General features: G+C 36.2%; 1 protein-coding gene across 1 annotated transcript in view; it reads left to right on the top strand.

The window, feature by feature from the left end:
- The window catches only part of CTNNA3 (catenin alpha 3), a 584821-nt gene that overhangs the window by 511213 nt on the left and 57936 nt on the right, over nt 1–15672 (top strand). Inside the window, exon 14 of the mRNA XM_026059969.1 lies at nt 7085–7177. Within this exon, the coding sequence (XP_025915754.1) occupies nt 7085–7177 (93 nt within the window). The remainder of the gene's footprint in view (nt 1–7084; nt 7178–15672) is intronic.

Raw genomic sequence — 15672 nt, 5'->3', positions numbered from 1 at the left:
ACCCCATTGTTTAAGAGTTCACTGCATTTATTATTTTTAAAACATCAACTTCTCTACTATATAGCATGATGTTTTTGTATCAGAAATGCTTTATTTTTCAGCATTGTTACTTTGTGCTGAAGTTGATCATTCCTTCTCATTGTTAATAAAATTTACTGAACTGTTTGATCTTCAATCTTTTTCTCTTTTCACCACTAATTTTACCTGAAATTAAAGCTTTAAATACATAAAACGTGTGCATAATTTTCTCTAGTAGTAACAAGAACTATTTGTCACCTGCATTTGAATATGGACTATCTATAATGTGTCCAAGCTATGGCAGGATAACGTTTTTGTTACTTACTTTGCCAACAGTTGGTGACAACGCTGCTATCAGAGACAGAGTTTTGGTCCCTTATTTTAACTAATCATTTCTTAGCCTTATAGCAACATCCATAATATGCCAAATAATATCGTATGCAAAAGGTGTTGCTTTATAGGAGGTGCCAAGAATATGTTTCAGGAACAGACATATCATTTTTTATGATAAATAGAAGGGATAGAATTTGCAGAGCAATGAGATGTCATAACATTGACAATATAAGAACATAGGATTTAAATTTGTCATTTAATAACATGGTTTTTGTTGTTTTCAAAGTAACTGAAAATAATTGCTTTTAGCAAAGATTTGAAAAGTGATTTTAGTGAATTAGATGTAGATTCCAGCATCTTGTGAGACTCGTATTAAATTGATCAGGAAAAATAAATAATGCTTGCAATTTCTGATACACCTGGTGTTTCAAAACTCTTTCTCTAGCAGCCTGTCATCTGGCAGAATTAAGTGTGGGATAAGAGTGGTATAGTCCATAAAACACAAAAATTTCAGGCACTAGCTAAATATTTGCAAAGGGCCCATTTGTGGCTCATTTACCATATTTTTTTACATTGAATGATATGCTGCCTGACATGATGAAATTTTTACAGTATAAGCATTAGTCAAGTGTCCAGAGTAGAACAAGTAATCTCTTTAAACCCATTTTGTTCTCAATGAAGAACATAATAGACTAAATTCTGACCCCACCAGAGTGCATACAAAGCATCTATGTTTGCTGCTGTGGTATTTACATACTGCCAATATTCTGTATTTGCAGTGGTGTAATAAAGAGGTCACACATCAGTTCAGCTTCTGATAAGCTGTTAGTCCACACTGCATTTTAGTATTTCTTTGGGGAAAAGAATGACTGAATTAGAGGATATTGAAACCAAGAAAAGATGATGCATAAGGGCATATAATGACAGTTTAAAGGTCAGCATTTAATTGAAAGTCAGGTATGAGGAGATACCTTCCTCCTTTCATATCATGATGCGTCTTTGTCCATTTGTATTGCATAACATAAGATTTTAGTCTTGACTGTGCATTATTTTTTCACAGCTGAGATGCTTTATTTACAGGACTAATGGTTTCATGGGTGTATGTGACTTTTAAAAAAGAATGATATAGATAAAGTTTTTGGATGATCACTTTTGAGGAGGGTTTGCATATAAAAATCTGTGTTGGAGAAAATTCTGTAAAAAGAAGCCAGTTCTACATAGCATGAATTAAAAACCAAGTGAGCCAAAGATACATTTCTACATGTTTTGGAAAGACTGGCAGAGGTCTCAAGATTCAAGCCAGACCTTAATTTTATTATTTATTCTCTTTAAAATCCTAGTAGTAAAGCAAATTAAGAGTTGTGTCATCAAAAGATTGCTGTTCATTTCACAAATGAAAATGTGAAGGTGGTTCATAGCTGGGAGTCACCAAAGTCACCCATGTGCTATTACAGCTTAAAGGCTTTATTACCCTTAAGGTGTAAAATTTATCARTACTGGACTTGGCTGTAAATATAATTCATAGCCTCAACCTGAGCAAGTATGTCAGCAGCAAAAGCAGGGAGAATGCAAATTTATTGCAAGTACTGAAATGTGGAAAAGGAATACACAGTTACTATTTATGTAACCTCAGCAGTAATCATGTCATTATAGTCTTAAATGTATAGGAACATTCTGAATGTATTTTTGATGGACTAAATGAAGACTTTTCACAAACAACCAAAACTAAAGGGCATCTTAGAAATGTGGGCTGAGAGACTGGGGCAAACATACTGTGTCAAATCTCTGCTGTTTCAGCCAACTATTAAGTAATCTTGTTTGTAAACTGCTCAGGCTTCATCTTAAAGTTGATTTCTACCCTTCTCCACTGTTCCTCGGGGAGGCTGTTCTATTATGTTGATCCTCTGACTGTTAGAAAYCCTTTTCCAAATTCCTGTTTAAATTAATTTCTGACCTTTTTTGCCAGTGCCTCAGTCTGTATTCTTTAGCTTCTAGCTGACCAGAATCTTCTATAGGATTTCTTTTTACCTCAGTATTCTTCCTTATATTTACTGGAAATTCCTCATTTTGTATGTCTTAATAGTGAATTTGGCATTAGGGTCTCTCATTCATCCTCTCACTGACTACTTATGCCCAAACCTTCTCTTATGTCACTTGCAGTTGCTGAGACCCTAGTTTATACCAGAAGTTCATCATAGCCCTGAATACTTCACCTTAAACAGTACTTTGAATTTTGTTCAATTTCTCTTATTCCAGTCCTCAAGTTCTGCTGTTCCTCCTGTACAAAATTTTTCTTTATTACTGATATCACCCTGTTCTCTCTTGTCAGCTCTGGTATTCTTTGCTCTAATAAAGACTAGTTCACACAAGCAGTAACAACTTCTTATTGTAGAAATCAAAATGAAGTTACAAAACCATCAGAGAGTCGCATTATGTTCAGTATTCACAGTATAGAATATCTATGTGTTCACAAATTGAATGTTTATGTAAGTAGATAATGTGTGTGCCTTATACATATGCTTAATAAATACTGTGTCATGAAAACAACATAAAAAAATCACAAATGAAGCATTGAATTACATAAAACAAATACCTAGGAGATAAAACAATTGAGAAATTATTTCCATTCTCTTCTCTATTATGTAAAATTTATTCCCGATTTTGGAGACTTTGTCTCTGAAAATGATTGTGGATAATGTGGTTCTAGACAACTGGAGTTTGTACAAGAAACTTCCCCATCCCAGCCACAGAACAAATTTGACCAACCTGAAAAAGCCATAATCATTAAAAAATAATAATTTAGTGTTCTAACAACACACGGGCCAAGCAGGGGTCAAAGATGAACGCGCTGGCCTTGTTGGGCACTCTGACCTGGAGTTGTGCACACAGACCGAAGCAGGGGAGGATGAGTCCCTATCGCAGGGCAGTTGTAAGGGGATCTCTGTGCTAGAACTTGCAGTTCTGAAATACTGTATCAGAGTAGTAGGGTGACATTGTAGTCTATGGAGGACCTAGTTCAGACTGTTGTTTAGAGAGGTCTTACACTAGTGTAATTTTCCTATCCTCTTTGCTCTGTAAGGTCTTTATATTTAGCCTTGTAATATTTATGTAGTTTGACTTTACAGAAAAATAGTACCAATAACAATTTTTAAAAGTTCTCTCAACGCCTCTTGGAATAATCTTTTCGTACAGTATATGGCATTTTTTGTGGAGTGGTGGTGGTATAAAGCGCTTACTGAGATGACCTGAATACTCACTTATGAATTATGTGAGTGTCCCCAAATTATACCAGCAAAACCCTTCTGCCCCATCACAGCATCAGGTATTTCATATATGTCCTATGCTTTATAGAAAAAAGTGTATTGGAAATGTGTGATTTTAAAACATTTATAAATATAAATGTTTATTTATAAGTATTTATTGATGATTTATAAACGTATGTATAAGTTCACCCATAAAGGAATTGTGCCCTGCCTCCATAAATCCAACTTTACAATCACTGGATTAAAAAAAAGTAACTACTGTTTAGAAAAACCTAAGAATCACAATATATTTCTGTATGTAATAACATAAGGAATTGAATACAGCTCATGTGCTAACCAACTGGAAGAAGAAACCAAGTATCATACAGCTTTAAAATGAGGGTGATTTCTTCAAGACTGATCTGGTTACTGTGAGCTATAAACCTCTCATTGAATCTGGGATGATTATTACCTGCCATAGGGCCTCAGTCAGCGTAATCTTGAGAAGTTAAAGGTACTCAGTTTTTATACCCCACCAGTTACTGGCCCTCCGTAAGTGTTTTAATAAGTGTTACAATTAAAATCAGTTTGTGATAGTGTTCTTTATTTCATAGATATCCACACATTTTTTACTTCCCACACTGCAGGTTTCCAGACAGCTTTTACATGGTACCAGCTTTTGGCTACAATGGAGTCCTCTCTGGGTCTAATTCTAAGCCTAAAGCAAAAAGACTTTATGACACAGTTTTTGCCTGAAAACAAAATGTTTCTTTTCTCTACGTTACTAGTAAAGCTTGTGCAGGTTGGTGTAGTGTTACATGCATCTTTGCTTAAACGATTGATTGCATATTTATTTTTTTTTTGGAAGCCTAGGCATATTTTTCACCACCAGCATCTTTATGTCAGGTTGAGCACCAGTTTCAGATTTTTTATTTCTTGCAGTGTTATTTCATAGAAATTATTGTTATTTTGCTCAGTGGGTGAAATGCACTCCTGTGCTTTTGAAGTAATGGAGCACTGTTTAAATCTTGTTTCAAGGCTGATGTTGAGCTCTAGTGGTTTATATACCGTCTACTGGCCACAGGGGCACTTTCCCAAATGATACGAATGTATGCAGATGGATTTACTTAGTTTAATGTGGTGCTATTGATATGCTATGGACCCAAAAAGACGGTAACAGAATCCTGCAGTGTCTTTCTCAACAAACCTTGCTTATGTAGCTTGTTAATAAAGATGAGAATGTGAAAACATGTAGCAATTTGGGATTTAAAAAACTACATTTGATATAATTTGGTAAAAATAATGACCATTCAGGGTTTTTTTTGCATGTTTTTAGTAGGGTTATCTGACAGTACTTCCCTTTTCTTATCTCTCTCAGACATCAGGCTCTTGGGATACAAAGAATACCAATTTTTCCTTGTAATTGGAACTGTAGAGGTCAATCAAGTAGTAGATCTTAAAACAGTAGCTCTGTCACTAGTTATTTAGCATTATTTAGTCTGTGCCCTACTGCATATGCAGTGAGCCAATACTAATTTTTAAATAGTTCATTATCCCCAAAGTTTGCTGTGCTTAGTTGTGCACCAGGTTTTGTTAGTGTCCTTTATATAGCCATGTTYGTCATGCTTTGTATACTAAGTTATTTATGGTAAAATTCAGAACTTTTGCACAAAGACCATTTCTTTTAAATAATACGTTGGTAAATGGGAAGGAAGAAATAAACGTGAAGACCTAAATCATATAGAAAATGACTGCTGCCATTAGGAAGATGACATCATCTGACCTGAGTTGCTCACACCCGGTTGAAGAAATTAGTACCCCCCCAAAAATGTTTCCAAAACAGATTCTTTTAGCTCTGAGCACAGCACGATACATGTAGTACATACAACAAGCAAAGACAGAGAGACACAAATCACGTGTTTGGAGTCTCACAATTATGAAAAAAAAATATTCAGTGGGTAGGAGGAGAAACTGGAGAGCATACTAAGAGGGGAAGGGAGAAAGGAAATCGCCATTCTTTCGTTACATGTATAATAACAGTTTGAAGGATAACGGTTTAAGAATTGTAAAGAGGTCATATGCTGCAAAATTGTAGATTTATCTACCTAATTCTGTTAGGATTAACTTTCCTCTGTTGAGAAGACTGTGTAACAGTAGTGGATAAGAAATACTTCTTGCTATCCACCTACAGTCAGAAACTTGACAGCCCTAAGAAAACATCACAACAGTAGCAAACAGTATTCAAATATCATAGTGTTAGTGTATATAAAAAGAATTTATGTTAATTTAGAAAGCAGAGTGCAGTTCCTAGAAAAATTATAGTAAGTATAAATAAAAATTATAGTAAGTTCAAGGGCAGAACAAACAGGTGACCAGAGGCATAAAAATTCTCATGTAATAAACCGGGGATGCTTAAATGGTAGTTGAGGCAACCAGAAGGAAGAGACAGTGGCATATACTAGTGTCCATAGTACTAGGGGYGTATACTAGTGACATAGTCCTGTGTCCAGTTCTGGGCTCCCTAGTACGAGAGAGACACGGCACTACTGGAGAGAGTCCAGCGGAGGGCTACAAAGATGTTTAGGGGACTGGAGCATCTCACCTATGAGGAAAGACTGAGAGAGCTGGGCCTGTTTAGCTTGGAGAAGAGAAGGCTGAGGGGGGAGCTTGTCAGTATATACAAGTATCTAAAGGGAGGGTGTCAAGAGGATGGAGCCAGACTCTTCTCAGTGGTGCCCAGCGACAGGACGCGAGGCAACGGGCACAAACTGAAACACAGCAAGTTCCATCTGAACATGAGGAAAATCTTCTTCACTGTGAGGGTGACAGAGCACTGGAACAGGTTGCCCAGAGAGGTTGTGGAGTCTCCTTCTCTGGAGATACTCAAAACCCGCCTGGACGCGATCGTGTGCAACGTGCTCTAGGTGACCCTGCTTGAGCAGGGGGCTTGGACTAGATGATCTCCAGAGGTCCCTTCCAACCTCAGCGACTCTGTGATTCTGTGATATGAAATAATGCATTGTATACAAATAGCAAATTAGAGCCACTTACTTTTTTTTCCCTGTAATGCAGGAACTTGTGCTGTTTGATAGACTTGAGAAGTGACTCATTCAAAACTGAGAAAAAGGCTTACTTTTCTCCCAGTGCACAAAGGTGACTTGGAGCACTCTCTGATGTTAGCGTAGCACTGAAATTCAGTAGGATTCTGAAGCCTCTTACTCCCACTAGCAAGGTATATATATATCTGCACAGATCTACTGTGTCTAATATGAACACAGGAGGGCAGGCATATGAAGTTTTCTGTAAAGTGAACAGAAAGTGGAAAAAAATGATCTGTTCTAAAAATCTATGCATTTATTCTGGTAATATGAAGGTTTCTTGTAAGACCCCTTTGCTAGCAGCAACAACACAAGATTTAAATACAAAATAACTTCCCTAACCTTTTACTAACCATAAAAGAGAATAACCTATTTTGACATGTTTTTTCTCAGACACCTGAGGAGCTAGAAGATGTATCTGACCTCGAAGAAGACCATGATGCATGTAGTCGTACAAGTATTCAAACTGAAGGGAAAACTGACAGGGTATGTATCACACAAATTTAATTAAAAAACATTTTGATGAGGGGAAAAATGCTGTTGTATTACTGTTTTTGTGAAGCCACTTAAAGTCAGGCAGTGAATCATTAAAATTCTGTTCCACCCTTAATAGATTTCTGAAAATGTACACAGGGCATAAAACTGACATATGTATGACCCAAAAGAGAAAAAAGCGTGATTAAGTTGTAAATATTTAGTGAAGATTTCAATTGGACAGAAAAAATCTTACACATACAGACCTGAACAGAATTCTGACAGATTAAATTTTAATAAATTTGCCTTGGTCTAATAGAAGTTAGGTTAACTGGGAATTTTGATACATGAGTCTGCAATGCATAATACCCCAAAATAACCTCTACGTGTGAGAAACTCCACGTGCGCAGAACAGGAAGGGCTATGTCTGGAATCTCAGACACTGCGCTGTGCTGTGAGTTTGTGTGTGAACTTATTGTATAGTTCATTGTTTAATTAATGAATTCATGAGGAGGTATGAAAAACTGAAGACAGCATTTGATAATTTGATTAAATATTTCTGGAAGTTTTGAATCTGATTTTGCAGTTTGTATCATCATTTAACCTGCAGCCTACGTTATTGGCTATTGTTTATTGTTTATAGTCAGACAATTCTTAAGAGCCTGTAAATATTTTTGAGATAGCAAAAGGTTTCTTAGTACAAAATTGACCTATTTAGCAAACATTTATCTTATTTATGTTTTCATCTTAAAAATTGTTTCAGCAAAACCATACTCTAGTAGCAGTTTTCTGAAGTGGAAAGCTCCACTGGGCCAGAAATGTCGACTTTATTACTTGTTTGCACAATGCCTAGGGCAAGAACAGAGCTCTCATACTTGATTGATTCTAGTACTATTCCCATAATAGAAATTATAAGCAATAGAACTAGTTGGAAGAAAGCAAAACTTCCAATAAAAAATGAATGATGTCAAGAAAAATGGCGTTTTTATTCACATTGTTTTCAAGATCACAAGTACTTTATTTTTTATTAAGACCCAAAACACTAAGGAGAAAATGCTAACCAAAATGAAAGCTGTTCACTTGTTTTGCATTATTTCATAAAAAGTGAAATGAATTCTGAAAAAAATAAGTAAAAAGAAAGGAAACTGGTATTAGAATAATGCCTGATTGATCTTTTTGAAACTACTGTCAGTTTATATTTAAATGCGTGTGTATACACTAAGGAAAGTTGTTGGTGTTCTCTAAAAAACATCGGCGTGTTACGGGATGTATTCTTTCTTTTTAAGAAAAATTCCACAATAATAATTGTACCCGCTATAAGGGTGCATTGACAAAACTGGGCAAAAGCAAGAAGTTTCTTCATGATGTGGGGGAAATTAAGGGCCAGTATATTCAGAATGACTGGGATAGTAATTTTTGTTTCTCCATGAAACAAATGAAAACTCATCTGCTTTCATATAGATGTGCATAGCATTAGAGATGGAGTTCCACAAATTAAAAATTAATATTTTGTGATTGGAACTTTTCATTGTTCATCTCAAGGCCTTGCAGAGTATCCTGTGACTAAATATTGCATGTGTGCGTGGAGGGGAGTGTTAATTCTGTCAGGGTCAATTATATGTTAATTAATTATCGATTCTTAAAACATATTGTGAGAAATGGAACTATGTGAAAGATTATCTTGCATGATCTTACCACTCAGTAAACAGTTGGCAATTAAAGTATCCCGGCTGCCCATTTTAATGTAAATTATTCCTTGTAATTGTTAGCACATTTTTCTCACATTGCATACTAAAAATTCTGTTGGAGCTAAGAAAGACAAGGTTTTCCAGCAAAATGTTGTGAATATAGGATGCTATGAATTTGTTCTGCACAGGTATGGATGGTGTGCTTGCAAACAGATGTAGAAATATCCCATAGTGAACACACTTGAAGGTTTTCTCTCACTGCTGGAAGTTTATTATCCTAAAGTAGTGACAAAAGATACACTGAAGTTTTAGAAGATCACATTCTTACACATGTTCTTCCACTTCTCAGCGCAGAATACTTTTTTAAGGGGAATGTTCTTTGAAAAGAAAACCGTAAATAATCCATACTTCCAGAAGTCTACACAAAGCAAGAGTAAAGACAGAAGACTCTTGTAGGTAGGGAGCTGGCTATCAAGAATCAGAGGCATTAGGCTGTTACTGTGGCACAGATGTCTTTGGAATACGCTTTTTGTTGTAGTACCACACAGTATGTAATCTGCACTGCCACTGAATTTGGAGGGGGGACTGAAAGGACAGTTGTTTATAGATAAACCATGGTTCGTGGGTCTGAAAAAACAGTATCTCAGCATTTAGTTTTTCTTTTTTTTTCTGTTTCAAGAAAAAATAGAATTACTGTAAACACTCCTTTTTCAAGAGGTAGATAGCAGTCATTCTTTAAAGCCTGATTCTGTGTCTTTACTAGGGAACGGTTTTCTTAGATTTCAGATTATGGTATCAGGGCCATAAATGGCACATTACCTAAAAATTACAGCTTAGACTAGAATAGATACATACCCTTTTAACTTTAATCAACATGTTGACAGTAACCTTCACGTTTTTTTTAAACAGATGTTTGAATGAGTCTATTTGCTACTGCTACAAACACGAACAATAATTAAAGGCCTGTTTAAACTACTTTTTGGTACTTAAATCTGAAGATTTCTTCCTAGAATCCATTTACCAATATGAAGAGCCCCTATAGGGAAGATATATTGTAAGGATTATACGGGGATTGTCTTTGTTTTGTGTTCTATGGCAGACGTCTGTGCTACTGTGAGGCTTCTGCGTGCAGTGGTAACACCAAGAATGACTGTGTGCCGGAAGTCTATGGCAAGATTGCAGAGTARTTTTTTTTCCCTCCTTGAGTTCTTTCTTCTGGGCATTTCCACCATAGTAATTCAATTTTGTTCATTTATACTGGTCTCAATACTAGTTCTACACAACAGCACTCTTGCTTCCACTTGCCTTGTTGAGAGTCACGTTTTCTCCTGTGTAAAATTCCTCCATGCTCCAATAGGCTCTTTGAAAGAGCCTTTTTTCTTTCTTTTTGCTCATCACATATAAGGCATCTGAAATCTAATGTAATGTGCATATGCCACTCATGAGAAATGCTTCATCTTAACTAGCAAATCTCATTTTTTTTAGGTAGGGAGAATTCACACTTACATTATTAACTGTGACTTCTTCAGAATCAATGTATATAGAGTTAGCGATGAGGAGATAGGACTGAGATTTGACCTCTTGTTTATATTTCTGCTTCTGCAACTACGTAGGTAATCTTGGAAATGTTACTTCATTGATCTTTCCCTCAGATCATTCATATTTCTAAGATGAATACGATAATGCTCGTGGCACCTTCCCGCACTGTGGGATGCAGGTTAACTTGGGCAACGTGCTGTGAGCTCTCTCAGTAATTAAACTAGATAGCAATAATAGTAATTATTTGTAGGGCAGTTTTATATCCCTGAAGAAGAGCCCTAGGTCTAAAATTCGCAGCTATTATAAACAGGTCCTGCTTATAGAACTAAGGAATAATACAGGCTATCTCAGCTGAAAGTCAGATCTGCAAGGCACAAAGTGTTCTTTCTCTGATGGTTGTGTCTAATTTGTTTAATTACTCTGAAAGTTATCACATGGTAGTGTGATGTTGTGATCAATGCTATTTCACTGTGGTAGTTTCTGGCTTACCATCTGAGGATTTCATGTTGGAGAGAAGATCAAATAAATAGCTGTCCAGTTAATTTTCAGACTTACAAGTCAATGAGTATTTTGAGAAAAAGAGAAAACTTATTTTAAGTATGTAAAGTTACTAAATTAGTGAAGAGAACAGCTTAGCTTAATTTTAAAGAGATGGCTACAGGTTACATGTTCATGTTGAAGAACTGGGTGAAATGTTTGAGCTCATACATAATCCTCTTGCAGACGACAAGAGCGGAAGTGCTTCCAGGCAACCATCCACCCACATTCTTTGTCAGAGTTCTGCAGGCTGGTTAATGAATACATAGACAAAAATATAAGAGAGTAAGATCTGCTGTTATACAGACTTGTTGTATATTATGTTTGCACAACAATTCAGTGCTGATGAAAAGTTGACTCAGTGTGTGTTACATTTGGATTTAGAAAGTCCAGAATGAATTAGTTTACTTTTATTTGTGTTATCTATTGTAAATACAGTGATCATTAATCTGTAAGTCTAAAAAAAAAAAAAAAAACAGCCTTGAAAAGATGACCATGAAAGACTTACCAAACACTGCCAGATAGGACAGTAGAAATAACAACAAAAAAAAGGAAGACCTAGTGGTACTTGCATAACATTTTGACAACATAACACAATACTCAGAAGAGAAAATAATTCTCCATCAAAAGATTTGGCTGTTCTTATTCAGTAACAAAGATTTATTGAAAACATTTGTATCTGAACATCTAAATTCCTATGTTATTTTAAAAGATAGCATGAGTTAACAGGAAGAATTTGCTATTTTGATAATAAAAAAGGTTAAAATATTTTATATGTTTAATTTTTACCAAAGCAACACAGAAGCTTGAAATCCAAAGCCAAGAATTCAAGCACAATGCCAGTAACTTTTGAAAATTTGAATAGGTTCTGCTAATAGCAATTTTGTCACTTAATACATAGCAAAATACTCCCTGTCAAGAATCATGATCTATCAGAACCATTTCTTTCCCTTGCTAACTCATAAGTTATCCTGATTTAAATAAAGGGAAGAGATGAAGTTAGTGGAAGACTCAAGATTTTAGCAGTATACTATTATATGTTAATACAAAGTAGGCCTGGAAAGAACCACAAGATGTAGGCTAATTCAGCCATTTGCCTCAAGGTAGAATAAATACGTTTCTTCCTGACACGTTCATCTATGGGAGCAATTCCATTGCTGTCTCTCTTTAAACAATCAATTCCAGTAATTAGCTAATGGAAAGCCTTTTCTTAGTATCTAGTAAGATTTACCTTATCTGCTGCAATTAAGCATGTTAATAGTGGTCTTCTCCACAATGAACACAGAGGATCCTATGTTTCCTTTCTGTGTCAGTGTTTTTTGTACTTACAGACTCTTATTGTTTCCTCTCTATCTTCTGTACTCCAGATTAAATAACTCCAGTATCCTCCATTTCTCTTTAAAGACTGTGCTTTCTGTACCTCTTCTTGCTGTTTTTCTCTCCTCTGGATGCTCTTCATCTGATTGATGCCTTTTTAAATTTTGTGTCAGATAATTCATATTGCTCTATCCATTATGCTGTGGTTTCACCAACAGGCGCTAGAGTGTAAGGTTCATGCTCTTTTCTTCTGTTCAAATATTTCAGTATGAGGTTTTCCTTTTTTCCAGGAGTATAACATTGTGATCAACTATAAATAGCCAGTCTGCAAAAATGCTGGCACCCAGCTGTGTCCCAGTTGTGTGTGTGTATTGGTGATTGTTCTTAAGTGTAAAACATTGCGCTTGTCTCAGCTGAATTACATCCAGTTATTTTTTCAGATCCATTCTCAAGTTTATAAAGATCATTCTGAGTTGTGAAACAGACCTCTTGCATGTCATCTGCAAACGAGTGGCTGTACTCTTCGTTCTGTCATCCCTGCCATTACTGAAGATACTGGCCTCTGCCAAAGTCAGGGCTGGTCCCTTCAGAATTTTCCGTGATACATCCCTGCAGCTTGGCTCTCTTTTTTCTAAGCAGTGTCACATCCACCCAATGGCAATTGCATCCAGATCATATTTCACTCAATTGTTTATGAGAATGACATGAGAAACAGTGACAAAGTCATAGTGAAGCCAAGATACACGACATGGGTTGCTTATTCATCTACAGGCCTATTACCCTGGCATAGAGAGTAATTAGATTAATTTGACACAGTTGCCTCATCTAAATCAACCTTTTTAGTGAAGGCTGATGCAAAAATGGCTTTAAACAATTCGGTCTTTTGACATTGTCTGTCAATAGGTTTTCCTCTTCATTCAATTATATTGTATCTAAAAATATACAGAAACAGACATATCACAGCACAAATGAGGCACTCTCTGAACTTGTTCAAAGAATGGTGGGCTTCAAAAAATATTACAGTCCTTAAAATCGGGAGAAGGCAACTGGTGACAGCAGTTAGTCAACTTGACAAAAGTAATCCGGTTTCTTCTATCTGTTGATGTCATGAACCCACACAGTTCATCTCTAGGGCACATCCTGTGTCTTCTCTTTGCCATGAATTGTTGAAAAGCAGCATTCAGTGTTTCACCTCTTTGTTAGAAACTGTGTGATTATTCACTCAGTAGAAAAAGTACGACGTTTTAAAAAATAGTGGACACATTTTATTCATTTTAACAGAATCACTTTTGACTTTGTGCTGTATTCAAGAAATGTTACTTATATTTTGGCATTCGAAACACCCCTTTGTAATAGTCTTTACAAGTGCCTATCTTAGGCTTACCTTCTTGATAAATTAGGCTCAACTGAGGTGCATGTATTTTATGACAGCAATCAACAAAATTTGTTCAAGAAAAAATGAGTATAGATCACAATTGGAACTGTTTTAAAATAGTTTAATTGAAATATGTTACTATACTTCAAGTGATTTGGAAAGATCATGTTCCCTTCCACCAAAAGTTTACTGACGTCAGTGTCCAGCTGACCCTGTAGCCAGGGCAGAAGGGTATAGGCGAGATGGCTTCATGTGGCTGCTGAGCCTGTCGTGGAATGAACAGCTTAGCAAAGCAGGGGCACGGATCTGGTCTCTTTGGGTCTGTGCCATTATCTTCTAACTACAAAACATGAAGCAGAGTTCTCCCCTCTTCTTTTCTAGTCATCGTTATGTGATACGCTGCAGCATACACAGCCGGAAGCGTTAAATGACAAAAGGGAGGTTTCTCCTGTTGAACAGGATAGCTGGCTCACCTCTGTGCCTCAGACAGAAGGAGTTTTCAGTAACTTAAACATTTGCTTGGATATATTGTGCTTCTTTCTGCTGTTTCTCTTTCCTTCTTTCCTCCCTGTAAGCTGCAAGAATTTTGGTGTTGTGGGTCCAGCCAGTCACTTGCTTTAGGGGATCAGGAATGAACAAATGCATGAGAGTCTAATACTTGGAGAGAATAGTCATACGTTTCTATAAAAGTCCAATTCCTTGTAAAGCGTAGCCAGGGACAAAGGTGGGCAGGTGACCAGTTCCCTGGGTTGGGATTTCACTGATGAGTAATATACCAGTGGAAGAAGATCAAAACCTTCACAAGCTAGTGAGTCCTTGTGTTACTTCTCTAGCTTTATCACTACATGGACGGTTTGTTCTCCTCTTAAAGTGCATGCATCTGTGGCACCGAATGGGCTGAAAATTATAAGGGACTGAAATAACAGAAAAATCAGATCTTTATTTCATGTTTACCTTTATTTTGTCTGTCTTGATAAAAAATCACATCTGCACTTGAAAGGTTGTGCAGTTGCCTTATTTTGTTGCTGCTCGTGTTTTTTAAAGCAGTATGAGAGAGAACAAATCGAAAAAAAGAGAAAGAGAAAACTAAAGAAAAGTCAAGGTCAGTATTGCAGTTTCCTTTGCTCCTTTGTTGCAGTGGATAACATGTTTCATTCCAACTGAAAGTCATTAATGTTGCCAGGTAGCAGGATGTTGTATTTCACAGTTCCCTCATTAAAATGTCATCTTTGTTTTGATTTCCAGATTCTAGGTCTGGGTTCTGTACCAGTATTAAAACTGTGGGCTAGGGAATACCACAATGTTCACCAATAGGAAAATACATACTTGTTTATAAAAAGGGCTACTGCAGTTGTTTTGACTCTGTACCCCAACTCTTATTTTTGACTGTTTCATATCTTTCTTTCAATAAGCTCACTCTACAGCCATGAGGACAATATGGATTGCTTGCTTATTAGAATCTGATCGTGACAATGTTTTTCTGGTTAAATTTCTGTTTTTTTTTTTTTAACCAAAACTGGAAAAATATAGCTTAAAATAGTTACACTTTCTGATTTAGTGATGGCGATGATAATATAGTTACACTTTTTGAGACCTGTAATTTCCAATAATTCATATAACTGTGAAAATTAATCTTGTGACAGAGTAATTCCAGCATAAATAAAATCTCATTAAGTGGCATGGCTTGAAAAACATGTGCATTGTGTATTAAATTGATTACCTGTTAATCTAATTGTAAGAATTAAGTCACTGCCTTAACTTTCAGTTAACAAACGAGAATAAAACACAGAATATTTGTTGTTTATTTGCGATATAATTACAGTGCAGTAATAGTTGCTGCATTAGAAAGTGTATCTGTGAGTTCCTGATGAGCTACCATGCAAGAGGCAGACGTCTTCACAGAGCCTAAGTGATAGTGAGACAAAAAATACTCCGACAGTAGAGCCATCGAGACCAACAGGCTGAAAGTAGTTGGCCCCAGCTTAGTGGGACGTATGGTATCTGCAGAGAATAGTGCAGCAGTGCAGATTACATACTATGTGGGTAGTACA

Source organism: Apteryx rowi, unplaced genomic scaffold, assembly GCF_003343035.1.
Source record: "Apteryx rowi isolate R43461 unplaced genomic scaffold, aptRow1 scaffold_162, whole genome shotgun sequence".
NCBI classification, from domain to species: Eukaryota; Metazoa; Chordata; class Aves; order Apterygiformes; family Apterygidae; genus Apteryx; species Apteryx rowi.
Note: the sequence above shows the minus strand (reverse complement) of the source record. Positions and strands in the feature narration are given on the sequence as shown.